The 25,734-nt window shown below is 42.5% G+C and overlaps 1 protein-coding gene and 1 non-coding gene across 2 annotated transcripts; both read right to left on the reverse strand.

The window, feature by feature from the left end:
• Window positions 1-3,644: 3,644 nt before the first annotated feature.
• LOC148703425 (small nucleolar RNA R71) lies at window positions 3,645-3,754 on the reverse strand. The gene has a single exon (XR_015987773.1). It is a non-coding gene; the product is annotated as a small nucleolar RNA R71 (small nucleolar RNA).
• An 11,526-nt stretch (window positions 3,755-15,280) lies between these two features.
• Window positions 15,281-20,849, reverse strand: LOC148715485 (uncharacterized). The gene is made up of 2 exons (XM_089930694.1): window positions 19,642-20,849; window positions 15,281-15,375 (listed from the first exon to the last, which is right to left on the reverse strand). The coding sequence occupies exons 1-2, from the start codon at window positions 20,489-20,491 to the stop codon at window positions 15,317-15,319; spliced, it is 909 nt and encodes a 302-aa protein (XP_089786820.1). The 5' UTR covers window positions 20,492-20,849; the 3' UTR covers window positions 15,281-15,316.
• Window positions 20,850-25,734: the final 4,885 nt, after the last annotated feature.

Raw genomic sequence — 25,734 nt, forward strand, 5'->3', positions numbered from 1 at the left:
TAAGCTTAACAGGATGGAAACCATCTTGGGTCGTGAATAGTTATTTGGACTCTATTCAAAACTGGGCCCAATTTAGTGATTTTGGGCCTGTTGGGTCGTGCCCATCGTGGGTGATGAGAGCACAAAAGTGCGATCTACATACCACATAAATTAGTATTATCGCTAACAAGATAATGATAGTCTCACTAGATTAATATTATATTTTTGTTAAGTATAGGTGATCGTAAATCGAGGCCAAAATACGTATTCAGTACAGATTGGGCTTAGACAGATGCATAACTCAGACCGCGTATGCCCAACCCCGTCATGGTCTGATCGAATTCACCATTCATTGAGTATACTTGCACCGGAGCTACACATGTCTACATGCCATAGCTTCTAGAGCACATTGGGGATCAAAATAAAGAAAGATCACGTGTAGTTGGGGAAGAATTCCAAAAACTTTCCAAATCGGGCGTTCCCTTCCCCAGCCGTCCGTGATGTTTTTGTGCTTCCACCTCCCTCCGCGTGCACCTCTTCCCAGCATCCGCACGACCCAGCAATCCGCGATCACCTCCGAAGCATTCGTCCCATGTCCGTGATCATCTCCCGGACCTCCCAGCAGCCCGTGACCAGCTCCCGTGCACAATCCCAGCGTCCGCCCGAGCCAGCGATCAGTGCCTCCTCCCAGCGTCCGCTTCATCCACGGCGTCCGGTCCTCTTCTCCCCTCCCGTCTTGACCGCGATCACAGTCCAAGCGTCCGCGGAGCAGCCGTAACAGAGCCTCTACCCAGCGTCCAAAGATCCGTGCGCCTCCTCCACAACATCCCGTGAATGGTCCCAGCCAGCCGTGAAGCGTCGCGACGTCCGCCAGCCGCGATCACCGCCCAGCCGTCCGCCTCCTCCGCAGCACCTGCGATCAACCCCTTCGTCCGCTCAAGCCGTCTGTGAAGCCAGTGATCACCGCCTCCTCCACAGCGTCCGCGGCTTCATTTCTCCACAATATCCCAGCCGGGATTAGCGTCCTCTCCTCCCACAGATCCCTGCGTCCAGGCTCCTTCCTTCCGGGCATATTTCAGATCTGCGACTCACCCGTCCGAGCTTCATTTCCAGCTCATCTTCGCCCACGATCACCTCCCAGCCTCACGCGCCTAAGATTCAGCCTCCTCCAGCGCATTCCCAAGATCCATAGAGGGGGAGAGTCGAGTATAAGAGGAATCGGCTGAGAAGGGAAAAGGGGGGGAAGAAGCTCCGATTTGAAGAAGAAAACAGAGGAGCCGGGCTGCTGCAGTAGTAAGAAAAAGAGAAAAAAAAAATAGAAAGAAACAGGGGATGCCCTGTTTCTGTTATTAAAAAAAAAAAAAAAGAGTGAGAAAGAGAGAGGAAGATGATGAGCTAAAATCCTTGGTGATGGGTGAAGGAGGATCCTTTGGTGTACCGAGTTCATGATGTAAATTCTAATCCTTTGCTTTATACGATTTATCTTTTGATTATGTTATGATTCTCATATGTTGAAAATTCTTTTATGATTTATGCTTATTGATACATGTCTTCCTCAATTATTTGATTCATCGTTGACGTTCTAAGGCACGTTGAATGCTTAAAAAGAGAATTCATGTTATCAAGAACATACTCAATAATTAAATTTTATCTGCTTATAATTTTTAAAAGAAAACAAAAGAATCATAGAATTTATTGCATGAACTTGATATTATTAAAGGAGATTCTGGATCCCTACACCATTTTAATCTATCCAAACTTCGACTCTCTATTTGCTGGTTTATTTTCTATTTGCAAACCATCATCTTAATCCACAAGTTTATTGAATCAAGTAATCTGAAATTAAGCTAATAATCCATAGATCGTTCCCTGAGGAATCGACCTCGGACTTCCGAGTTATACTACTTGTGCGATTCTCCTGCACTTGGGAGAGCAGTTTTATTTTTGCACCAAGTTTTTGGCGCCGTTGCCGGGGAACGGCTGAGTTATTAGTATAATTTTAGATTTAATTTTTACCTTAGTAGTTAGTATTTTTCTCTTGAAAAAAAAAAAAATTAAATTACATCTTTACTACTATTTTTAATTCCCTGCACAGTTTGCATCAAACTCTGATATCATAGAAATTAGCCATCTGATTTGACTCAAATTTGGTCAGCTAGTGGACAACACATTGTTGAATAATCTGAACGGTCTGATTGACATTCTGAGACTTTTAAGACCATCAGATTAATACGAAACCTTGCTGCTTTCTACTTTAAATTTTCTGCATTTATTTTTTTAGAATCGGAATTTTATCGTTATCATATCTCATTAACCCTTGTTGCTAATTGAAAATTTAAGAAAAAAAAAACTTTAAGAAAAGATCAAGGGTGATTATTCAAAAATAAAAAAAGAGAAAAACCTAAAATTTCAAATTTCAAATTTCAAATTTCAGAATTCAAATTTCAAACGTCAACTCATAAAATTTAAAAATATATATATATAATTAGTTTGCTTGATCACCTATTCAATGAAATTTAATGTCATGCCATAAAACATTAAAAAAAAAAATCTCTTGATTGTTGCATATAGTGTAAGGCATCAACATAAAATATTCTAAGGGCTGAACCCATTTAAAAAGATAAGGTCGGGATTTCATCACTCGTCCTTAGCCCAAAAATCACCCCAGTGCATAAATGTCCCAAGCTTAACTAAAATCAACTAGACGTTGGCCCCTAAGGACATTCGAGCTCAATAGGACGAAGACCACCGAAAGTTGCACCAATTTCGCTCTGTGGCTTAGTTGATGTCTAGGCAAGCTTTGTCCCTATAAGGGAGACATTCATCTGTTCGAGGCAAGTGGGTTTTAAGTGGGACCTTTGCGAACGCATCGTGACCCCTCCACTTACCTGGGAGCTTACCTGGTCAACTCAGTTCATTAGACCGGATTGGAGGCTTAGGTGCCCTCTTCAAACCAGTTAGGAGCTGTCTAGAAATTTAAGAAAAATATTAGAAATTGAGGTGTAATGTTTTGTTGCATGTTTGATTGTGAATAAGATTTTTGTTTTAGGATATCGTTTTAGGGTATCTTTAGTTGGTACTTATATTTTTTTTATTTTATTTTTTAAAAAAAAGAAAGAAAAAAAAAAGAGAGGGAATTATTTTGCATGCTAAAGTGGAATAGGGACGACACCGGTCGATTAAGTCGTACAACTTTAGATCATCCCTTAGGACATACCCCTGAAATTCCTTCGCAATATCTCACACCTTGCGAGATGGCTGATTTAAATGAAGATGCGGGGAGTCACCACAATCGAGAACGAGAACCCCATGTTATGACTCTAAGACAATACCTACAACCAGCTAGGACTAGTCAGCCTTCATGCATAATTTTTCCTGATAATGTAGGACATTTTGATATCAAACCCGGGGTAATTCAATTGCTGCCCAAGTTTCATGGGTTAGAGTCCGAAAGTCCGTATCTTCATTTAAAGGATTTTGAAGAATTGAGCATTACATTTAGAGTGCCAAATGTCACCGAGGATGTCCTCAAGTTGACATTGTTTCCTTTTTCTCTAAAGGATAAGGCCAAAACATGGCTAAACTCGTTGCGACCTAGATCAATAAGAACTTGGCAAGATATGCAGAGAGAATTTTTAAAGAAGTTCTTTCCCACACAAAGGACCAACTTTTTAAAAAGACATATTAGCAATTTCCAACAAAAAGATAATGAAACATTTTATGAATGTTGGGAAAGATTTAAAGACCTTCTTCTCTCATGCCCTCATCACGAGTTCGAAACTTGGAGAACCATTAGCTTCTTTTATGAAGGTTTATCTCCACAGTTAAAACAATTTGTAGAGACCATGTGCAATGGTAGATTTTTAAAAAAACACCCTGATGAGGCGTGGGAATATTTGGATTCCCTTGCTGAGACTGCCCAACTTTGGGATAACGGGGATAGAAATACCAAGTCTTTACCTAAGCCTACTAGCTCTGTACAGGGAGGCCTTTACAACCTCAGAACTGAGGATGATCTTCATGCTAAAATGGCAGCCCTCACTAGGAAGGTAGAAGAAATTGAGCTTAGGAAAGTTGAGCCTGTCAAGACAATAGAGCTTAGAAATGAGTGTTGTGGTATCTGCGATATGTCGGGTCATACCACTACAGATTGTCCCACCATACCAGCATTCAAAGAAGTCTTGCACGATCAAGCAAATGCGATGAACTCCTACCAAAAGCCTTATAACGATCCATACTCGAATACCTATAATCCTGGTTGGAAGAATCATCCAAATTTTAGGTGGAGAAATGATCATCCTCAACAGTCACACTATTCAGCTCCTCCACCTGCACATCCTACTTTTGCATCACCACCCTCTCAAAAGCCAAATATCGAGGATACTTTGCAATCCATACAAACTTTTCTACAAGGTCAAGCTAATATCAATGCTCAAAATACTCGAAATTTTGAAGACATAAGGAACCAATTGTCAATGTTGACTACCGTCCTAAGTACCCAAGAGAAGGGTAAGCTTCCAGCTCAACCCCAACCTAACCCACAAGTGCACGGTAGTAATAATACGGCTCCCTCTAGTTCGCATACAGAGCATGCAAAGAGCATCATGACTTTGCATAATGGGAAAGTCATTGATCAAACCGTCCCATCAAGACCGCAAGTCACTTCTAATTCTGATGCTCCCAAAGTTGATGAAAGGGACAAAGAAGAAGTTGAGGTCCCAACTTCTACTAAGAAAGTTGAATGTCCTTTTCCTCCACCTTTTCCACAACGGTTAAAGCCGTTACAAAAGCTCGAACCTAACTCTGAAATTCTTGAGCTTTTTAAACAAGTAAAAATCAATATACCTCTTCTTGATGCAATCAAACAAGTACCCTCATATGCCAAATTTTTGAAGGACTTGTGTACCGTCAAACGCCGATTAAATGTTAAGAAGAAGGCATTTTTAACTGAAAATGTGAGTGCTATTTTGCAGCACAACATTCTCCCTAAATATAAAGATCCAGGTTGCCCAACCATCTCATGCATCATAGGTGACTTTAGGATAGAGCGAGCATTGTTAGATTTAGGGGCGAGTGTGAATTTGTTGCCATATTCTGTCTATGAGCAACTTGGTTTAGGTGAGTTGAAGCCAACCTCCGTCACTTTGCAATTAGCTGACAGGTCAGTTAAAATTCCAAGGAGGATTATCGAGGATGTATTAGTCCAAGTAGACAAATTCTACTTTCCTGTCGATTTTATTGTATTGGACACACATCCGGCTTCGAACTCACAGTCTCAGATTCCGGTCATTTTAGGACGTCCGTTCCTTGCAACTTCTAATGCATTGATTAATTGTAGGAATGGCGTCATGAAGCTTTCTTTCGGTAATATGACCTTAGAACTGAACATTTTTAATGTGTGCAAACAACCCAATGATTTCGAAGAGAGTAAGGAGGTTGATTGGGTTGAAACCATCGCAGAAGATTATTTGTTAGCTAAAGCAATTAACGACCCATTCAATGATAGCTTAATTGATTGGTGTCCTAATGGAACCAATGATGATGATTTGTCAGTCACACCTATTGTGGATAATCTAGATATCAAGATGGTCAATGGGTGGAGACCAAAAGAAGGAGAATTTGAGAGATTGTCGCCTCGAGAGGTGAAAATAGAACCATCCCATGAGCAAGCACCCAAGCTCGAATTGAAACCCTTACCAAAGGAACTTAAGTATGCTTTTCTTGGACCCGACGATACTTTTCCTGTAATTATCTCGTCTGGACTTGATCATATCCAAGAAAGAAAATTACTTGGTGTTCTAAAAAATCATAAGGGAGCCTTAGGGTGGTCTATTGCCGACTTGAAGGGGATTAGCCCCTTAGTTTGCACGCACCGGATATATTTGGAGGACAATGCCAAAACCACAAGGCAAATGCAACGAAGGTTGAATCCTACGATGAGAGATGTGGTTAAGGCAGAAGTCCTCAAGTTGCTTGACGTGGGTATTATTTACCCAATTTCCGACAGCAAGTGGGTAAGCCCTACTCAAGTCGTTCCTAAGAAATCGGGTTTGACGGTAGTAGAAAATGAACAAGGTGAACTAGTTCCAACTCGTGTCCCGACGAGTTGGCGCATGTGTGTTGACTACCGAAAGCTGAATTTGGTCACACGAAAGGATCACTTTCCTCTACCCTTCCTAGACCAAGTATTGGAGAGGGTTGCAGGGCATGATTTCTATTGTTTTCTCGATGGCTATTCGGGATATTATCAAATTGAAATTTCACCAGAAGATCAAGAGAATACTACCTTCACTTGTCCTTTTGGCACATTTGCTTTCCGACGAATGCCATTCGGGTTGTGTAATGCACCTGCAACATTCCAAAGATGCATGCTCAGCATCTTTGAAGACATGAACGAGAAATTTTTGGAAGTGTTCATGGACGACTTCTCCGTTTTTGGCGACACATTTGATGATTGCCTGTCACATTTACAAGCTGTCTTAGCTCGATGTATGGAAAAGAATTTGATACTGAATTGGGAGAAATGCCACTTCATGGTGCCAAAGGGAATTGTCTTAGGACATATTGTTTCATCGAAGGGCATGGAAGTAGATTGAGCTAAGACTGATTTAATTGCTAAGCTACCTGCACCCAAGACGGTTAGAGATGTTAGATCATTTTTGGGTCACGCCGGATTTTATAGGAGGTTCATCAAGGACTTTAGTGTCATATCTCGACCATTATGTAATCTCCTATCCCTTGATACACCGTTCAATTGGACTGAAACTTGCCAAGATGCATTCGAGAAGTTAAAGTCTATGCTTAGCACTGCACCCATCGTTCGACCACCCGATTGGTCATTACCTTTTGAGATTATGTGCGACGCTAGCGACTATGCAATAGGAGCTGTCTTAGGACAACGCAAGGATAATAAGCCATATGTCATTTACTATGCAAGCAAAACCTTAAACGATGCTCAAATGAATTACACTACCACCGAGAAGGAATTGCTTGCAGTAGTATTTGCCTTAGATAAATTTCGCTCTTATATCCTTGGTGCTCCAATTGTTATCTTCACGGACCATGCAGCACTAAAATATTTGTTGGATAAGAAAGAGGCCAAACCACGCTTAATACGATGGATACTTCTACTCCAAGAATTTGACATCACTATCAAAGATAAAAAAGGAGTAGAGAATGTGGTTGCTGACCATTTATCACGATTAGTTTTTCATGATTCAGTGCCACAGTTTTCCATCAAGGACTCATTCCCTGAAGAGCAGTTGTTTGCACTTTCTAGTATACCATGGTATGCAGATATTGTAAATTTTCTTGTTACAAGCCGGATGCCGGAGCATTGGGGGTCGACAGATAGAAAAATTTTCTTGTGCGAGGTAAAGAATTATTACTATGACGAACCCTATTTGTTTAAATATTGCAATGATCAAATTTTTAGACGATGCATACCGGATCATGATATACAAAGCGTACTTTCTTTCTGCCACACTGATGCTTGCGGTGGACACTTTGCCTCTAAGAAAACTGTTGCAAAGGTCTTGCAATGTGGTTTCTATTGGCCTACTATGTTCAAAGATGCCCACGAGTTCTGCAGAACATGTGATCCATGTCAACGTATTGGAAGTCTAACTCGTAGGCAAATGATGCCTCTTCAACCCATTACTATTATCGAAATTTTCGATTGTTGGGGCATCGATTTTATGGGCCCATTCCCACCATCTTTTGGATATGAGTACATTTTAGTCGGTGTCGAATATGTGTCCAAATGGGTAGAAGCTGTTGCTTGTAAGACCAATGATCACAAACCTGTCCTGAAGTTTTTAAAAGAAAATATTTTTTCACGATTTGGGATGCCTAAAATCATAATTAGTGACGGTGGAAAACACTTTTGTAATAAACCTTTCGAAACCTTATTGAAAAAATATGGTGTCACCCATAGAATTGCTACCCCATATCATCCGCAAACCAGTGGCCAGGTAGAGTTAGCCAATCGAGAGATCAAACATATTTTAGAGAAAACGGTGAACCCATCACGGAAAGATTGGTCCTTGAAACTATCAGATGCATTATGGGCCTATCGGACTGCATACAAAACCATTCTTGGCATGTCTCCCTACCGGCTAGTTTACGGAAAAGCATGTCATCTGCCTGTAGAAATAGAGCATAAATCGTATTGGGCAATTAGAAAATTGAATTTTGATTTACAAGATGCCGGTCTAGCTAGAAAATTGCAATTAAACGAGCTTAATGAGATTCGCAGAGATGCTTATGACAACGCTAAAATTTGCAAAGAACGAATGAAGATCTTACATGATAAATCAATTTTAAAAAAAACTTTTGAACCTTTGCAAAAAGTTCTTTTATATGATTCCCGCTTACATCTGTTTCCTGGTAAGTTGCGATCGAGATGGACAGGTCCTTACATTATAAAAACTGTTTTTCCACATGGGGCGGTTGAGATTGAGAATCCACGGGATGGTAAAATTTTTAAGGTAAATGGACACAGGTTAAAACCTTTTCTTGAGAATTTTGCAGATGAAGAGGACTCCTTTTTCTTGGGGGAGCCTTCTTATGACTGAGCATGAAGGCAAAGGTACGTGTATATTAGTTAGGATTATTTTTCTAGTTTTGTAGGTTTTATTTTCTGGATATCAACAGCTCAAGGTATTCCTCTTCTCTTCAATATTATTTTCTCTACTGTCTTTCATTATAGCTTTCTTGTATCTCTTACATTGAGGACAATGCAATATTTAAGTTGGGGGGAGGGAAGTATTTTGATTTAAAAAATATATATATATAAAAAAAAAATTGCATTCTTTTCTTAGCAAATGCACATGTATTTTCATATTGAGTTTGTGCAACTATTACGGCAAGGAACACATGCATATTATGACTGATCAGAGACCTATTATTAGATCCCCGCACATGTACTTAATGATTATAGGAAGGCCTCAGGAGTTCATATTTGTTTAATGCATTTTTATTAAGCCGTATCTGTAAAAGAAGTACGAGTATCCTTGTCCGTACTATAAGGTTCATGATTTGGTTTTCACATAAAGATAGAAGTTGAATACCCTAGCTAGATCACCTAAGTGCCTTATGTTCCGACCTTGGTTGACCTATAGCCACAATGCAGTCACGTTATATGGTTCAGTTTACCTTCTCTTTTTATTGCAAAAAAAAAAAAAAGAAAAAAGAAGAAGATGACAAGTCTGACCTCGTGGTGTAGTCTGGTTCGAGTAATTAAGCCCGAGGGGTGTTTCACCTAATGCCTTGAGCCAACTGGATCAGGAGTCATTGGCCGAAAACTCGCTACATGGACCTTACTAGAGCCTAAGGAGGTTGGATTATTGTAATCGTCATATGTGTTTAAAAATAAAAATAAGCATGAATAGGGTTGGTCAGACTGAACCCAGTGATATGTGGTAATGGCTGGTTTGACTCCATTAATTTGGAACTCTGTGTACTTTGGATGTTTAGTTGGGATTGATAGCTCCTTCTTTATATGCGAACCATTCTTGACAAAATTTAGACAACATGAGATATTCTGAAAATTTGATGGATCAGGCTCCAATAAATTGTAATAAACACCTGTGAACTTGAGTAGTGCACCTAAAAGTCAAGTGGTACCATGTTGTGGTGGAGGTATTAGTGCTCTAAGAAAGTCATCTGTTTATGCATACTACACTTCAGTATTACCCTTGCTTTGATAGTTGCCATGCTTGAGAAAAATATATATCACGTGTGCATTGACTTAAATTTCATTATATATCATTTTATGAATGATGTTTGTGGGTAACATCACTGCAAACCCTCACGAGACAACACTCGTCCACTAGGGTAACCTAGGGGTTTAACGGCTTGTTGCACATGCTAAGTGCAATCGTGATTCCTACGAAAGTGAGTACTTATCTTAATTTTATGCAATTAGTTCTAATAAAACATCAAAGGATCAACCAACACTTTTTGTACTCTCATGATATTGTTTACTCTAAATTGCTAGAGACTAGCAATAAGCTAGTTGGGGGGTGTGATGAGAGCACAAAAGTGCGATCTACATACCACATAAATTAGTATTATCGCTAACAAGATAATGATAGTCTCACTAGATTAATATTATATTTTTGTTAAGTATAGGTGATCGTAAATCGAGGCCAAAATACGTATTCAGTACAGATTGGGCTTAGACAGATGCATAACTCAGACCGCGTATGCCCAACCCCGTCATGGTCTGATCGAATTCACCATTCATTGAGTATACTTGCACCGGAGCTACACATGTCTACATGCCATAGCTTCTAGAGCACATTGGGGATCAAAATAAAGAAAGATCACGTGTAGTTGGGGAAGAATTCCAAAAACTTTCCAAATCGGGCGTTCCCTTCCCCAGCCGTCCGTGATGTTTTTGTGCTTCCACCTCCCTCCGCGTGCACCTCTTCCCAGCATCCGCACGACCCAGCAATCCGCGATCACCTCCGAAGCATTCGTCCCATGTCCGTGATCATCTCCCGGACCTCCCAGCAGCCCGTGACCAGCTCCCGTGCACAATCCCAGCGTCCGCCCGAGCCAGCGATCAGTGCCTCCTCCCAGCGTCCGCTTCATCCACGGCGTCCGGTCCTCTTCTCCCCTCCCGTCTTGACCGCGATCACAGTCCAAGCGTCCGCGGAGCAGCCGTAACAGAGCCTCTACCCAGCGTCCAAAGATCCGTGCGCCTCCTCCACAACATCCCGTGAATGGTCCCAGCCAGCCGTGAAGCGTCGCGACGTCCGCCAGCCGCGATCACCGCCCAGCCGTCCGCCTCCTCCGCAGCACCTGCGATCAACCCCTTCGTCCGCTCAAGCCGTCTGTGAAGCCAGTGATCACCGCCTCCTCCACAGCGTCCGCGGCTTCATTTCTCCACAATATCCCAGCCGGGATTAGCGTCCTCTCCTCCCACAGATCCCTGCGTCCAGGCTCCTTCCTTCCGGGCATATTTCAGATCTGCGACTCACCCGTCCGAGCTTCATTTCCAGCTCATCTTCGCCCACGATCACCTCCCAGCCTCACGCGCCTAAGATTCAGCCTCCTCCAGCGCATTCCCAAGATCCATAGAGGGGGAGAGTCGAGTATAAGAGGAATCGGCTGAGAAGGGAAAAGGGGGGGAAGAAGCTCCGATTTGAAGAAGAAAACAGAGGAGCCGGGCTGCTGCAGTAGTAAGAAAAAGAGAAAAAAAAAAATAGAAAGAAACAGGGGATGCCCTGTTTCTGTTATTAAAAAAAAAAAAAAGAGTGAGAAAGAGAGAGGAAGATGATGAGCTAAAATCCTTGGTGATGGGTGAAGGAGGATCCTTTGGTGTACCGAGTTCATGATGTAAATTCTAATCCTTTGCTTTATACGATTTATCTTTTGATTATGTTATGATTCTCATATGTTGAAAATTCTTTTATGATTTATGCTTATTGATACATGTCTTCCTCAATTATTTGATTCATCGTTGACGTTCTAAGGCACGTTGAATGCTTAAAAAGAGAATTCATGTTATCAAGAACATACTCAATAATTAAATTTTATCTGTTTATAATTTTTAAAAGAAAACAAAAGAATCATAGAATTTATTGCATGAACTTGATATTATTAAAGGAGATTCTGGATCCCTACACCATTTTAATCTATCCAAACTTCGACTCTCTATTTGCTAGTTTATTTTCTATTTGCAAACCATCATCTTAATCCACAAGTTCATTGAATCAAGTAATCTGAAATTAAGCTAATAATCCATAGATCGTTCCCTGAGGAATCGACCTCGGACTTCCGAGTTATACTACTTGTGCGATTCTCCTGCACTTGGGAGAGCAGTTTTATTTTTGCACCAGTGGGCCGAGTTCAGGCCGCCATTGTGGGCCGAGTTTGGGCCTCTTGGGTCGTTCCCATTATGGGCCGAGTTCGGGCCTGTTGCCCAAGGAGACAACCCAAGAGGGAGGGTGAATTGGATTTTAATTAAATATTGACCAATTAAAAAAAATAATGAGTAATTAACTAAATCTATTGCAAGCAAATTAGTTAGTTTACTAGATGCAGTGAGTGAAAAGAGAGAAAGAGACAACAACCAATACAAATACAAAAAAGTTTATAGTGGTTCGGAGTCAACTCTTGCTCCTACGTCCACTCCCCAAGCCGCACTTGGGAGTTCACCATAATCCCTAGGATTACAGCCAGTTGTTTTACAAGCTCACAACCTAACTTGTTGTTTTCACGAGATTACAACGAACTCGGTCGGTTTTCACAGGCTCACCGACTAGAACCACCTGATTGTTTTTTCGAATTCACAATCAAACCCAATTGATTTTTTCCGGTTCACCAACCACAACCTTACACCATTGGTTTTATCTTTGGCTCACCAACAAACCTTACAACCCTTGATTCAATCTCCTGATTGAATCAAGTAAGAAAAACAAAGTTTGGGAGTTCACAAAGAAAGCTTCTAAAAAAGTAAGTGTGAGAGCAATATAATCAAAGTAGAGTTAGAAGCCCTCAAACAGATTTTAAATGAGGAAGTGGGGGCTTCTCGATTTCTGAGTCTCCTCTTGAATGTGCCGAATGATGGAGAACAGTAGTAGAGCCTTGAATGTGAAGGAAGCACTTTCAGATTTGAGTTGAATGCACTTCTTCCTTCTTTTTCTTGGATTTACTCAACGGAAGCTCTTGGTGGTTGAAAATGCTTTTGTACTTAGATGGAATAGCTCTCTTATTGTCTACTACTGTTCACTCTGGTTATTTAAGTGATTCCATTTGAAAACTAGCCGTTAGAGAGTGATTTGGAGCCATTCTGTCCCGTCTGCACATCCTGACAATGTATCCGTTGGGATCGGAGTCAACTCGTGCGATCTGAAGTCGACTCAGGCTTTACTGAAGACGACTCGCCCGTTGTTCAGGATTTGAATTAAAGTGCTTGTCCCGTCCTGAAGTCGACTCGGACCAACCCTCGAGTCGACTCGCCAACATCTGAAGATGACTCGGGCACTTAGGAGTCGGCTCGTTCTCAGGGTTCCAGAAACCCATCTTTCTATTTTTCTTCCTCAAGTCGACTCGAGTTTTCTTGGAGTCGACTCGGCTGTCTTGAGAGGCGACTCGAGATCTTCGGGAGACGACTCGTTCTCAGAGTCCAAAAAACCGATTCTCTATCTATTGAACTGATCTGCCTCGGAGTTGACTCGCGCTTTGTTGGAGTCGACTCGGCTGACTTGGGGGTGGACTCTGGAACTCTTGGAGTCGACTCGTTCACAGGGTTTCCGAGATTGGTTCTCTGCCTTTCAGACTACTTTCCTCTGGAAGTCGACTCGGACATAACGTCGGAGTCGACTCGCCAAACGTCGGAGTCGACTCGTAACCTTCTGGAGTCGACTCAGTAACAGGGTCTAAAATCCATCATTCTGTCTTTCTGTCTGTTACCCTTTGGAGTCGACTCGTAACCGTCGGGAGTCGACTCGGCAAGCATCGGAGTCGACTCGAAACCTTTTGGAGTCAACTCGCTGACAGTGTCTGAAACTCTTCTTTCTGTCTTTCTGTCTGTTCTCAGTCGAAGTCGACTCGTAGAGTACCGAAGTCGACTCAAACTTGTGCTAGAACCTTTAAACCACTCGGAGTCGACTCGTAATCTTTCGAAGTCGACTCGGGATACAGACTTTGGTTCAAATTGAGTCCAATACTTATCCAAATTACTTTGAACCAGAGCTTAAAGCACTTAACTAGAAATTCACACATATTTGCCTGAAACACTAGATTGAATTCATTAGTACAACATAAAATATACTCAAATGCTTTGAGCTCATCAAAATTAAATAGGGGTTTACTCAATCACTCCACAGGGCCCTATTGGGTCGTGCCCATCATGGCCCGAGTTCGGACCTGTTGGGCCATGCCATTGTGGACAAAGTTCGGGCTCTATTGGGCCATGTCCATTATGGACCAAGTTTGGGCCCTATTTGGGCCCTGTTGGGCCGTGTCCAATGTGGGCCGAGTTCAGGCCCTATTAAGCCATGCCCATTATGGGCCGAGTTCGGGCCCTATTGGGTTGTGTCCATTTGTCACGCACCAAACCCAGCACCCGGGTTCGGTACGCGACCGGCCGCATGAGCCCTAGAGCAGTGCCCTAAAGATCATGCAAGGCCTATGATTAACAAAAATTCCAATAAATCCACAATTAATCTAGTAATTCAAATAGAGCAGTCCAACATGTCCAAATAAACAAATTAGTTCAATTACAAGATCTTCAAATGTTCATCGATATCAAAGAAGGACAAACAAACTAACTAGCTAATGACTCTGATACTTGCACTCTGCGCCCACCCATCCAAATCTAAGCATCCTGCAACTCTGATAAAAAGAAAGAAGAAAAGGGGATGAGCTTTACAGCCCAGTAAGAATCTCTATACATCCACACCAACACAATAATAATATAAATCTGAAAATCACGACAAGTCGATGCACATATCATGAAGTCATAAACTGGCTATCAAACCTCAAATAATCAATATAAATATGTACATAAAACATCAATAAAAGTCCAGCCACACAATAATGATATAGCATACGATAGCTTATAAACCTGTATTATAGTTTTAATGCCTTTTCTTCAACTTGATCCGGATTAATTATCTTTCCGACTTTGGGTCAAATCTCGGTCACATTTCTCAGCCTGTGGTGGGGCAACCAAATTATCACATTTTCAGCCTGTGGCAGAGCCTGCACAATATAGTTCCACATTTCTAGCCTGTGATGGGGCCTACCAAAGTATCACATTTTGAGCCTATGGCGGGGCCTGCACATTATAGTTCCACATTTCTAGCCTGTGAGGGGGCCTGCCAAAGTATCACATTTTCAGCCTGTGGCGGGGCCTGCACATTATAGTTCCACATTTCTAGCCTGTGAGGGAGCCTACCAAAGTACCACATTTTTCAGCCTGCGACGGGGCCTGCCATAATAACAAGATAAACCCAAAGTCCCTTTTCATACAATCTAGTTTACATCCACACATCAATTCCTTTATATTTATTTCCGGCTTTAAACTAACCACGGTCACGTTTTCGGCCCGTGACGGGGCAACCAATATCACATAGTTAGTTTAGAGCACCACATCCATCAGTCGAATTTTTGCATGTGTAGGTTATGCGCATGCATGCATCCATCATTATACCAATCACAAGCAAAGACGATCAAAATACAATTTAAATATAAAAACCATTTTGCTTTGTCTGGATCATAGCATATCAAACATATATATAGTTATATTTATATCATGTAGGATTGGCGTACAAGGATTCTTACTCTTTGTTGGAAGCTAATCACCCGCCCTCACGGTGATCTATGAACCGAGATGCACAGGACTCTGCTCAGCGTCCTCTCGTCCAATAGATTGTTCCCCTACAGAACCAAGTCATTATTAAAATTTATCAAAGATATATGATGATCTAGGATCCCTGTTTAATCCTCTAAAGGGCCTCTGAAATCTGGCATCCCAAGTCTATCTAGAGTCCTTAAAGCCATGATCTTCCCGGATCCAAGAGCAAAAAGGAAATCCAACAACAAATAAACAAATAATATAATAAAAGGGTTATATAATAAGAGAAAGAGAGGGGAAAGACCCTCTCTCTTCCTCTCTTCTTCCTTCTTCCCGACGGAAAGGGGAGAAGGGGGTTCGGCCGCCGGTGGCCCACGGCTGGCGACGCCCCTGGTCGTCGGCCGGTGGCAGGGCCGGTGTGCCGGCGGTGTGTCCCCGACAGGTGACGACCGGCCGGAACGAGAGAGGAGAAGGCCGAACAAGGCGTCGGCTTCTCCATCAACCCGGCAGCTTTCCAGCCTCATTCCCCAAAGAGATAAGGGCCAAAGATGATGGAGGAGAGGGAGAAGATGCTCACCTTGCCTCCGGCGAGGTCCTTCCGACCGGATCGACGGCGAAAGCTTCGATCCTCCCCACGGCAAGGTAGAAACCCGATCTCTTCCTCTTTTTTTTTTTTTTTCTTCTGTGTGTAGAAGCCTCTCGGCTGATACCCTAGGAAGAGAAAGGAGGCGATCCTCGCCCGATATGGTAGCGTTTATCGCCCTCTAACCTCCCCTCCGATGGATTCGAAAGGAGGGGAGAAGGGTTTTGAAAAAAAAAAACAGGGGAGGGAGCCAATCGGGAGTCTCCCTCCCCCCTTTCTCATGTGTTGGGCCGCCTTACTTGGAGGCCGGCCCAACCACATGCGGGCCTTTACATTCTCCCCCCCTAAAAAAAAATATTTCGTCCTCGAAATTGACATACCTGAGGTTTCAAAAAGCTGCGGATACTTGACTATCATCTCTTCTTCGAGCTCCCAAGTAGCCTCTCTTTCTGTATGATTATTCCATTGTACCTTCACAAAAGGAATGGTTCGATGTCGTAGTACCTGATCTTTTATGTCCACAATTCGTACCGGAAACTCCTCATAGGTCAAATCCTCCTGAAGATGTAATGGCTCATATGCTACCACATGACTCGGATCTCGGACATATTTCTTCAACATTGACACATGAAAAACATTGTGCACACTGGATAAAGCCGGTGGTAAAGCCAGTCGATACGCCACCTCCCCAACCTTGTCCAAAATCTCAAACGGACCAACATACCTAGGGCTCAATTTGCCACGAACCCCAAATCTCATCACACCTTTTGTAGGTGACACTCTCAAGAAAACGTGATCTCCAATTTGAAATTCCAGTTCTCTCCTTCTATTATCAGCATAACTCTTTTGGCGACTCTGAGCTGTACGGAGTCGTTCTCTGATCACTTGCACCTTATCAACAATCTGTTGTACTATTTCTGGGCCCAACAATTTTCTCTCGCCCACGTCATCCCAACAAATAGGAGATCGACATTTCCGGCCATACAATGCCTCAAAAGGGGCCATTTGAATACTTGCTTGAAAGCTATTATTGTAAGCAAACTCTATTAGTGATAAGTGGCTATCCCACGCTCCTCCTAGATCCATGACACAGGCTCTCAACATGTCTTCCAGAATCTGGATAGTTCTCTCTGACTGTCCATCAGTTTGGGGGTGGAAAGCTGTGCTAAAGCTCAATTTGGTTCCAAGAGCCTTATGAAGACTCTTCCAAAACTGTGATACGAATCTACTGTCTCTATCTGACACAATGGTAACAGGGACCCCATGTAACTTCACAATATGCTCTATATATAAACCTGCCAATCTCTCTAAGGAGAAACCAACTCTGAAAGGTAAAAAGTGTGCTGATTTAGTTAGCCGGTCAACAATTACCCACACGGCATCATTACCTCGTAGGGTTTTAGGCAAGCTAGTCACGAAGTCCATGGTGATATGCTCCCACTTCCATTGAGGAATAAGTAGAGACTGTAATGGTCCCTCAGGTCTCTGATGTTCTGCTTTTACCTGCTGACATACTAGACACTGAGCCATAAATTGAGCAATATCCTTTTTCATACCACTCCACCAAAAATGTCTCTTTAAATTCTGATACATCTTTGTGCCTCCTGGATGCATTGTATAAGCCGAGCTATGAGCCTCCTCTAAAATTTCATTTCTTAGTTCTGGAATTTTTGGGACACACAATCTGCTACCAAATCTTAAGGAACCATCCTCATGCACATGAAATTCACTTTGGACACCAGATTCTACTGTTCCCCTTACCCTCTGTAATTCTGAATCCTCTTTTTGAGATGAGTTAATTCTCTCAATCAAGGTAGGCTGTACCATAAGATTAGCAAGTCATACCTGAGGATCATGCAGTCGTACTTCAATCTCATATCTCTCTAGGTCAAACAAAATGTTTCTTTGTATAGTGATCAAGGCCGCTAATTTATTTGAAGATTTCCTGCTTAGAACATCGGCCACAACATTTGCTTTTTCCGGATGGTAATTAATAGTTAAGTCATAATCCTTTAATAGCTCTAGCCATCTCCTTTGCCTCAAATTCAGCTCCTTTTGAGTATAAATATACTTCAGGCTCTTGTGGTCCGTAAAAATTTCACAATGTTCACCATATAAAAAGTGCCTCCATATTTTTAAAGCAAAGATCACAGCTGCTAACTCCAAATCATGAGTAGGGTAATTCAGCTCATATGGTTCCAACTGTCTAGAAGCATAGGCTATCACCTTCTCATTCTGCATAAGAACACAGCCAAGACCTTTGTGTGATGCATACTATAGATGCTGAAGCCTCCTGTTTCAGATGGAAGGGCCAATATCGGAGCTATCACCAATCGTCTTTTCAACTCCTGAAAACTCTGCTCACAATCCTTCTTCCACTCAAATTTTACTTGCTTTTGGGTTAGACGAGATAGAGGCATGGCAATATGAGAGAATCCCTCAACGAATCTCCGATAATATCCCGCCATTCCCAAAAAGCTGCGCACCTCGGACACATTAGTAGGTCTACTCCAATCAACTACTGCCTCTACTTTCTTTGGGTCGACAGAGATGCCATCCTTGGAGATCACGTGCCCGAGAAAGGTGATACTATTTAACCAAAACTCACATTTCTGCAGCTTGCCATAAAGCTTGTTTTCTCTAAGAGTTTGTAATACTATCCTCAAATGCTCCTCATGCTCTTGTGGACTTTTGGAATAAACTAGAATGTCATCAATAAATACTACCACAAATTGATCCAGGTAGGATTTGAACACCCGATTCATAAGATCCATAAAGGCCGCTGGTGCATTTGTTAACCCGAAGGGCATAACCAAAAACTCATAGTGTCCATATCTAGTTCTGAATGCTGTCTTCGGTATGTCTTCAGCCCTTATTCTCAACTGGTGATATCCGGAGCGTAGATCAAGTTTTGAGAAGATTTGTGCCCCTTGCAGCTGATCGAACAAATCATCAATTCTCGGTAAAGGGTATTTGTTCCACACTGTTACTCCATTTATTTCTCGATAATCAATGCAAAGCCGGAAATTGCCATCTTTCTTTTTCACAAATAATACAGGGGCACCCCAAGGAGAAACACTAGGCCTGATAAAACCCTGATCCAACAGCTCCTGTAGTTGTTCCTTTAGCACTTTTAATTCAGCTGGAGCCATCCGGTATGGGGCCTTAGAAATCGGTCCAGTGCCAGGAATCAAATCAATGGAGAATTCAACCTCTCTATCAGGGGGTAATCCTGGCAAATCCTCTGGAAAGACATCAGAAAATTCCCTCACAATAGGAATGTCCTCTAGTTTGAGTTCTTCCAGCTGGGTGCCCATTACCATGGCTAAGAATCCTTCATCACCTTTCCAAAGGAGTCGCTTGGCCTGTGTGGCTGAAATTACTTTTGGCGGAGGTAACATTCTGTTACCATTAAAAGTAAACTCTGGCTGACCAGAAATTTGAAATTTTACTGTTTTCTCGAAACAGTCAACAGTGGCATGATATGCTGCCAACCAGTCCATCCCAAGGATCATGTCGAAATCCTTCATCTCTAGGACTAGTAAATCTACTTTCATTTCTCTGCCTTCAATATTTAAGATGCAATTTTTGCAGACAGAGTTAACTAAGATTACATCTCCACTAGGGGTGGAAATATAAAGTTCAGTCTCTAATGGCATATATGTCATTATATTATTTCTTCTAACAAAATCAACAGATACGAAGGAATGAGTAGCTCCAGGATCAATCAAAACATAGGCATTAGTGGATGAGACTTTAATCGTACCTGTCACCACAGTGTTAGAGGCATTGGCATCCTGTTGTGTAAGTGCATAGACTCGCCCCTGAATTCTAGGCCTCTGTTGTCCTCCCCGTTGTTGTTCATTCTGAGATACCTGATTTGCTGGAGCTCCCGAAATAGGTTGAGACGTCTGTCGAGCCTGTTGCTCACTGCGATTAGGACAGGTGCTTGCCTTGTGGCCCTGCTGGCCACACGAAAAGCAATCCCCATTGAACCAGTTGCACTCGCTCTGATAGTGGGGTCCGCCACATCTATAGCATCTCACAGTATCCTTGCGCTGAGTCTTATTATTCACAGTAGTTTGTTTCTTAGGCCTGAATTCTGTATTCTTGCCATGCTTATTTTGTAGCTCAGCTTGTCTGTTTCTCTTTTTCAAAATTCTTTCCCTCTCTTCTTGAGTGTCATTCAAGCCCCTTTCAACTACCAAAGCCTTGTTAACCACATCCTTGTAGGAAGAAAGCTCGAAGGTAGACACCTGTTGTCTGATTCGGGCTCTGAGTCCACTTTCAAACTTCTCAGCTCGTTCTCTTTCATTCTCCACCTGTCTTGGGGCATACCTGGCCAGTTCCTCAAACTTTGCAGCATACTCTGCGACTGTCATGTTTTCCTGCTCTAACCGGGTAAACTCTCGAAATTTCTGCCGTCTCACACTTTGGGGAATATACTTGTCACGAAAAAGCTCCTTAAATTCTTCCCAAGTCAAGGATGTAGTGTTCTGTCCCATCTTTCCTCTTTCCACATTCCACCAAATATCCGCTTCTCCCAGCAGCATAAATGTGGCAAAAGTAACCCTATCCTCATCAGGGCATCTCAGAGCATTGAAAACTTTTTCCATTTCATTCAGCCAAGTCTCGGCCTCTAAAGGGTCAGAAGTGCCTTTAAAAGCTGATGGTGCAAACTTTTTGAATTCTGCCAAACTGACATGATGCTCCTGCCGACTTGTAGCCCCCTATAAATACTGGGGAGTCACCTGCTACTGCTGATGTTGTATCTGTTGCTGCATAAATTGTTGCTGCTGTTCCATGAAGCGTTGTTGCATCTCCATCATTCTCATCATGTCTGAACGGGAAGTAGCTTGTTGTTGCATCATTATTTGCATCATCTGAGAGGCACTCAGTGGTTCATTAGGCTGAATTCCAGGTTCACCCGACGTTCCTGTCCTTGGAGTTTCCGGGGTTCCCATTTCCAGTGCACTACCAATAGGGTTGACATGGTGTTCCTGTGGGTGCATACTCCTGGCCGGCGAGGGTGGAGCACCTTCTTGTTGTTCGGAGGGCGCCCAAGCAGCGAAGCCATCGGCAAAGTGAGTCGGCCTCCTATTACGCCCACGTCCACTCCCTCGTGCCATATCAACCTACACAAGTTACTTTTAACATTTCAAGATTGCAAAAAAAATGTATCTAGAGGGTACTTTAATAAGTCATTAGATATTTTTCCCCCACTCACACTCGTCTGAACCTAAACCTTAGGATACCTAAACCTTTAGCTCTGATACCACTCTGTCACGCCCCGAACCCAGCACCCGGGTTCGGTACGCGACCGGCCACATGAGCCCTAAAGCAGTGCCCTAAAGATCATGCAAGGCCTATGATTAACAAAAATTCCAATAAATCCACAATTAATCTAGTAATTCAAATAGAGCAGTCCAATATGTCCAAATAAACAAATTAGTTCAATTACAAGAATTTCAAATGTTCATCGACATCAAAGAAGGACAAACAAACTAACTAGCTAATGACTCTAATACTTGCACTCTGCGCCCATCCCATCCAAATCTAAGCATCCTGCAACTCTGATAAAAAGAAAGAAGAAAAGGGGATGAGCTTTACAGCCCAGTAAGAATCTCTATACATCCACACCAACACAATAATAATATAAATCTGAAAATCACGACAAGTCGATGCACATATCATGAAGTCATAAACTGGCTATCAAACCTCAAATAATCAATATAAATATGTACATAAAACATTAATAAAAGTCCAGCCACACAATAATGATATAGCATACGATAACTTATAAACCTGTATTATAGTTTCAATGCCTTTTCTTCAACTTGATCCGGATTAATTATCTTTCCGACTTTGGGTCAAATCTCGGTCACATTTCTCAGCCTGTGGTGGGGCAACCAAATTATCACATTTTCAGCCTATGGCAGGGCCTGCACAATATAGTTCCACATTTCTAGCCTGTGATGGGGCCTACCAAAGTATCACATTTTGAGCCTGTGGCGGGGCCTGCACATTATAGTTCCACATTTCTAGCCTGTGAGGGGGCCTGCCAAAGTATCACATTTTCAGCCTGTGGCGGGGCCTGCACATTATAGTTCCACATTTCTAGCCTGTAAGGGGGCCTACCAAAGTACCACATTTTTCAGCCTGTGACGGGGCCTGCCATAATAACAAGATAAACCCAAAGTCCCTTTTCATACAATCCAGTTTACATCCACACATCAATTCCTTTATATTTATTTCCGGCTTTAAACTAACCACGGTCACGTTTCCAGCCCGTGACGGGGCAACCAATATCACATAGTTAGTTTAGAGCACCACATCCATCAGTCGAATTTTTGCAGGTGTAGGTTATGCGCATGCATGCATCCATCATTATACCAATCACAAGCAAAGACGATCAAAATACAATTTAAATATAAAAACCATTTTGCTTTGTCTGGATCATAGCATATCAAACATATATATAGTACAAAATATTTATATCATGTAGGATTGGCGTACAAGGATTCTTACTCTTTGTTGGAAGCTAATCACCCGCCCTCACGGTGATCTATGAACCGAGATGCACAGGACTTTGCTCAGCGTCCTCTTGTCCAATAGATTGTTCCTACAGAACCAAGTCATTATTAAAATTTATCAAAGATATATGATGATCTAGGATCCCTGTTTAATCCTCTAAAGGGTCCTCTGAAATCTAGCATCCCAAGTCTATCTAGAGTCCTTAAAGCCATGATCTTCCCGGATCCAAGAGTAAAAAGGAAACCCAACAACAAATAAACAAATAATATAATAAAAGGGTTATATAATAAGAGAAAGAGAGGGGAAAGACCCTCTCTCTTCCTTCTTCCCGACGGAAAGGGGAGAAGGGGGTTCGGCCGCCGGTGGCCCACGGCTGGCGACGCCCCTGGTCGTCGGCCGGTGGCAGGGCCGGTGTGCCGGCGGTGTGTCCCCGACCGGTGACGACCGGCCGGAACGAGAGAGGAGAAGGCCGAACAAGGCGTCGGCTTCTCCATCAACCCGGCAGCTTTCCGGCCTCATTCCCCAAAGAGATAAGGGCCAAAGATGATGGAGGAGAGGGAGAAGATGCTCACCTTGCCTCCGGCGAGGTCCTTCCGACCGGATCGACGGCGAAAGCTCCGATCCTCCCCACGGCAAGGTAGAAACCCGATCTCTTCCTCTCTTGTTTTTTTTTTTCTTCTGTGTGTAGAAGCCTCTCGGCTGATACCCTAGGAAGAGAAAGGAGGCGATCCTCGCCCGATATGGTAGGGTTTATCGCCCTCTAACCTCCCCTCCGATGGATTCGAAAGGAGGGGAGAAGGGTTTTGAAAAAAAAAACAGGGGAGGGAGCCAATCGGGAGTCTCCCTCCGCCCTTTCTCATGTGTTGGGCCGCCTTACTTGGAGGCCGGCCCAACCACATGCGGGCCTTTACACCATTGCAGGCCAAGTTTGGGTCCTATTAGGCCGTGTCCAATATAGGCCGAGTTCGGGCCCTGTTGGGCCTTGCCCATGATGGGCCAAGTTCCGACCCTGTTGGGGTCGCGCCTATTGTGGGCCAAAGTGGTAAATAAGTTAAAACCAATCATAGATAAATTACATTGAGTCCGAAAAAACTAAACATGATGTTGAATAGCCAACATGCTATATTTGATAAACCAGGACTTGGCTACAATTCTCTATTAAAACAGAAATCTTTAAAGAAAATATTTATCAAATTTTCAAGCTATTAGACAAGAAAGAAAACATTTTTAAATATAATGATACTGGGCACAAATACTTTACCTAGAGTAATAGACCAAATATCTTAATGGTAAAGTTGCTATTAAAAAAACTATCCAAAAGGAACTATAATTACTACCCTGCAAGGACCCAAGAGAGCTTGGGCACCTAAAATGAAAACTTGATTCTATAATGCAAGTGTGTTTGTTAGCCCATAGAGAAAACAAAAAAATGGTACATAGGCAGTGGGTGCTTTAAACACATGATAGGGGATGAATCTCACTTTATTTCTCTTAAGAAGAATGAAGGAGGGGTGGTCACCTTTGGCGATAACCTTAAAATGTGGAGTTGGTAAAATTTGTATCACTCCCTCTTCATTTATTGAAAATATTCTGTTTGTCGATAACCTTAAAAATAACTTACTTAGTATTAATCAATTATGTAATAAAGGCTTCAAAGTATCATTTGAGTCATCTATATGCTTGGTGTCCAGTCCTAATGAGAGTGGCATCAAGTTCACAAGGCATAGGCATGGCAATCTATACTTAGTCAATCTGGACCATTTATCTATAAAAAACTTGCAATACTTAGTAGCCATGAATGCCAAAATCAGTAAGACTAGTTGGTTGTAGTATCATAGACTAGCTTATGTAAGTATGGATCTGATTTCAAAATTAGCTAGAAAAGATTTTGTTATAGGTCTACCAAAATTGAGTCTTGAAAAATATAAAATCTGTGATGCTTGCCAGCTAGAAAAATAGACTAGAGTTTTATTTAAATCTAAAAATATGGTTTCAACCTTCAGGCCTTTAGAACTCTTGCACATGAATTTATTTGGGCCAACAAGAACTTCAAGTCTTGGTAGCAAATATTTTGGCTTTGTTGTTTTAGATGACTTTTCAAAATTTACATGGGTACTATTTCTTAGGCACAAAAATGAAGCATTTTCTGTATTCTCAAAAATATATAAAAGAATTTCAAATGAAAAAGATTTATATGTTCTTAAAATAAGAAGTGATCATGGTACCGAATTTAAACAATATGAATTTAAAAAGTTTTGTAATGAAAATAGAATTAAACATAACTTTTCTGCACCAAGGGCACCTCAACAAAATAGGATGATTGAAAGAACAAATAGAACCCTTTTAAACAGGATTTCTATAAGACCTTTGATAAAGAAAACACCTTTGATAAAGCTCTTCATGTCATCCAGAGAATCAGTGATGTCGTCGTAAAGTTTCCACTTGGGGCATCTTGAACCAAGATGAGATCGGTTCCTTCATGATATGCCGGAAGAAGGGGGCTCCGAGGTGAAGTTGAGGTTGTCGTTCACCCTCAAAGCCTGCCTCCTGAGGGCATGGATCTGCCGGTCCATTTTCTCGATTATCCTATTGAGGTCGGCATCTTGCTAGGGTGGGGCTCCACGAATCGAACAAGCGAGAGGCTCTAGACGAAGTCCCTGCCGGAATGGGGGCTTGGAGTATATTGTTTTTCATCCCAGCCGAGACTACTCTACTAAGTATGTCGGCTCCAACATGACCACTTGAGGTCCCAGTCCTAAGAGCTGTGGCCGACCAAATGCATATGGTGCGCCGGTGACTGAGAGTGGTGGCTGGGCTGGCCGGATTCTGGCTAAACCAACTCCGGTCATGCTGCAGACCCTGGATCGCCGTAGTCAATGCATGTACATGTTGAATGAGCAGGTTGAACTGTTTATTGCCCACGGACGCGGCAGGCTGTTCTAGCAAAGCAAGTTCTAGGCTCTAAAGCGACCCTCGGGAGTATAGAGGGCGGCGTTGCGAGGCGTGCGATGCACCACGGGCTCCTTGTGACCTCATGTTGGTTGTCTCTCTCTTCGTTAGATGTCGATGTAGCTAAGACAGGACCCTTCCTCTAGCGCCAATCTGTTGCCACTGAATTCAAACTGAGGTCGGAGCGCAGCTCGAACGACCTTGAGTTCGGCTCGAACCGAACTAAGAAGGCTGGCCAAGGCATTGGTGGTTGAGCTCCTCCGAAGGTGAAGAGTTTTCGGTGGGAGACCTTCCAATGCCTATGTCAAAATAGAGAGGCAACAATATAGAAGGAAGAAAAATTTAGCAGATGGTGATTCTCTGTAAATAATATTGC

Source organism: Phoenix dactylifera, chromosome 5 (genome assembly GCF_051530095.1).
Source record: "Phoenix dactylifera cultivar Ajwa chromosome 5, Ajwa_hap1_PhDact_Kaust_v1.1, whole genome shotgun sequence".
In the NCBI taxonomy this organism is placed as follows: Eukaryota; Viridiplantae; Streptophyta; class Magnoliopsida; order Arecales; family Arecaceae; genus Phoenix; species Phoenix dactylifera.

What these genes read in the sequence shown, in the direction of transcription:
- LOC148715485 (XM_089930694.1), bottom strand. Translation starts at nt 20,491, where the DNA reads ATGGAAAAAGTTTTCAATGCTCTGAGATGCCCTGATGAGGATAGGGTT. An exon ending in CTCTAACACTGTGGTGACAG is followed by an intron (nt 15,376 to 19,641) that starts GTACGATTAAAG and finishes TTGGTTCTGTAG; the next exon opens with GGGAACAATCTATTGGACGA.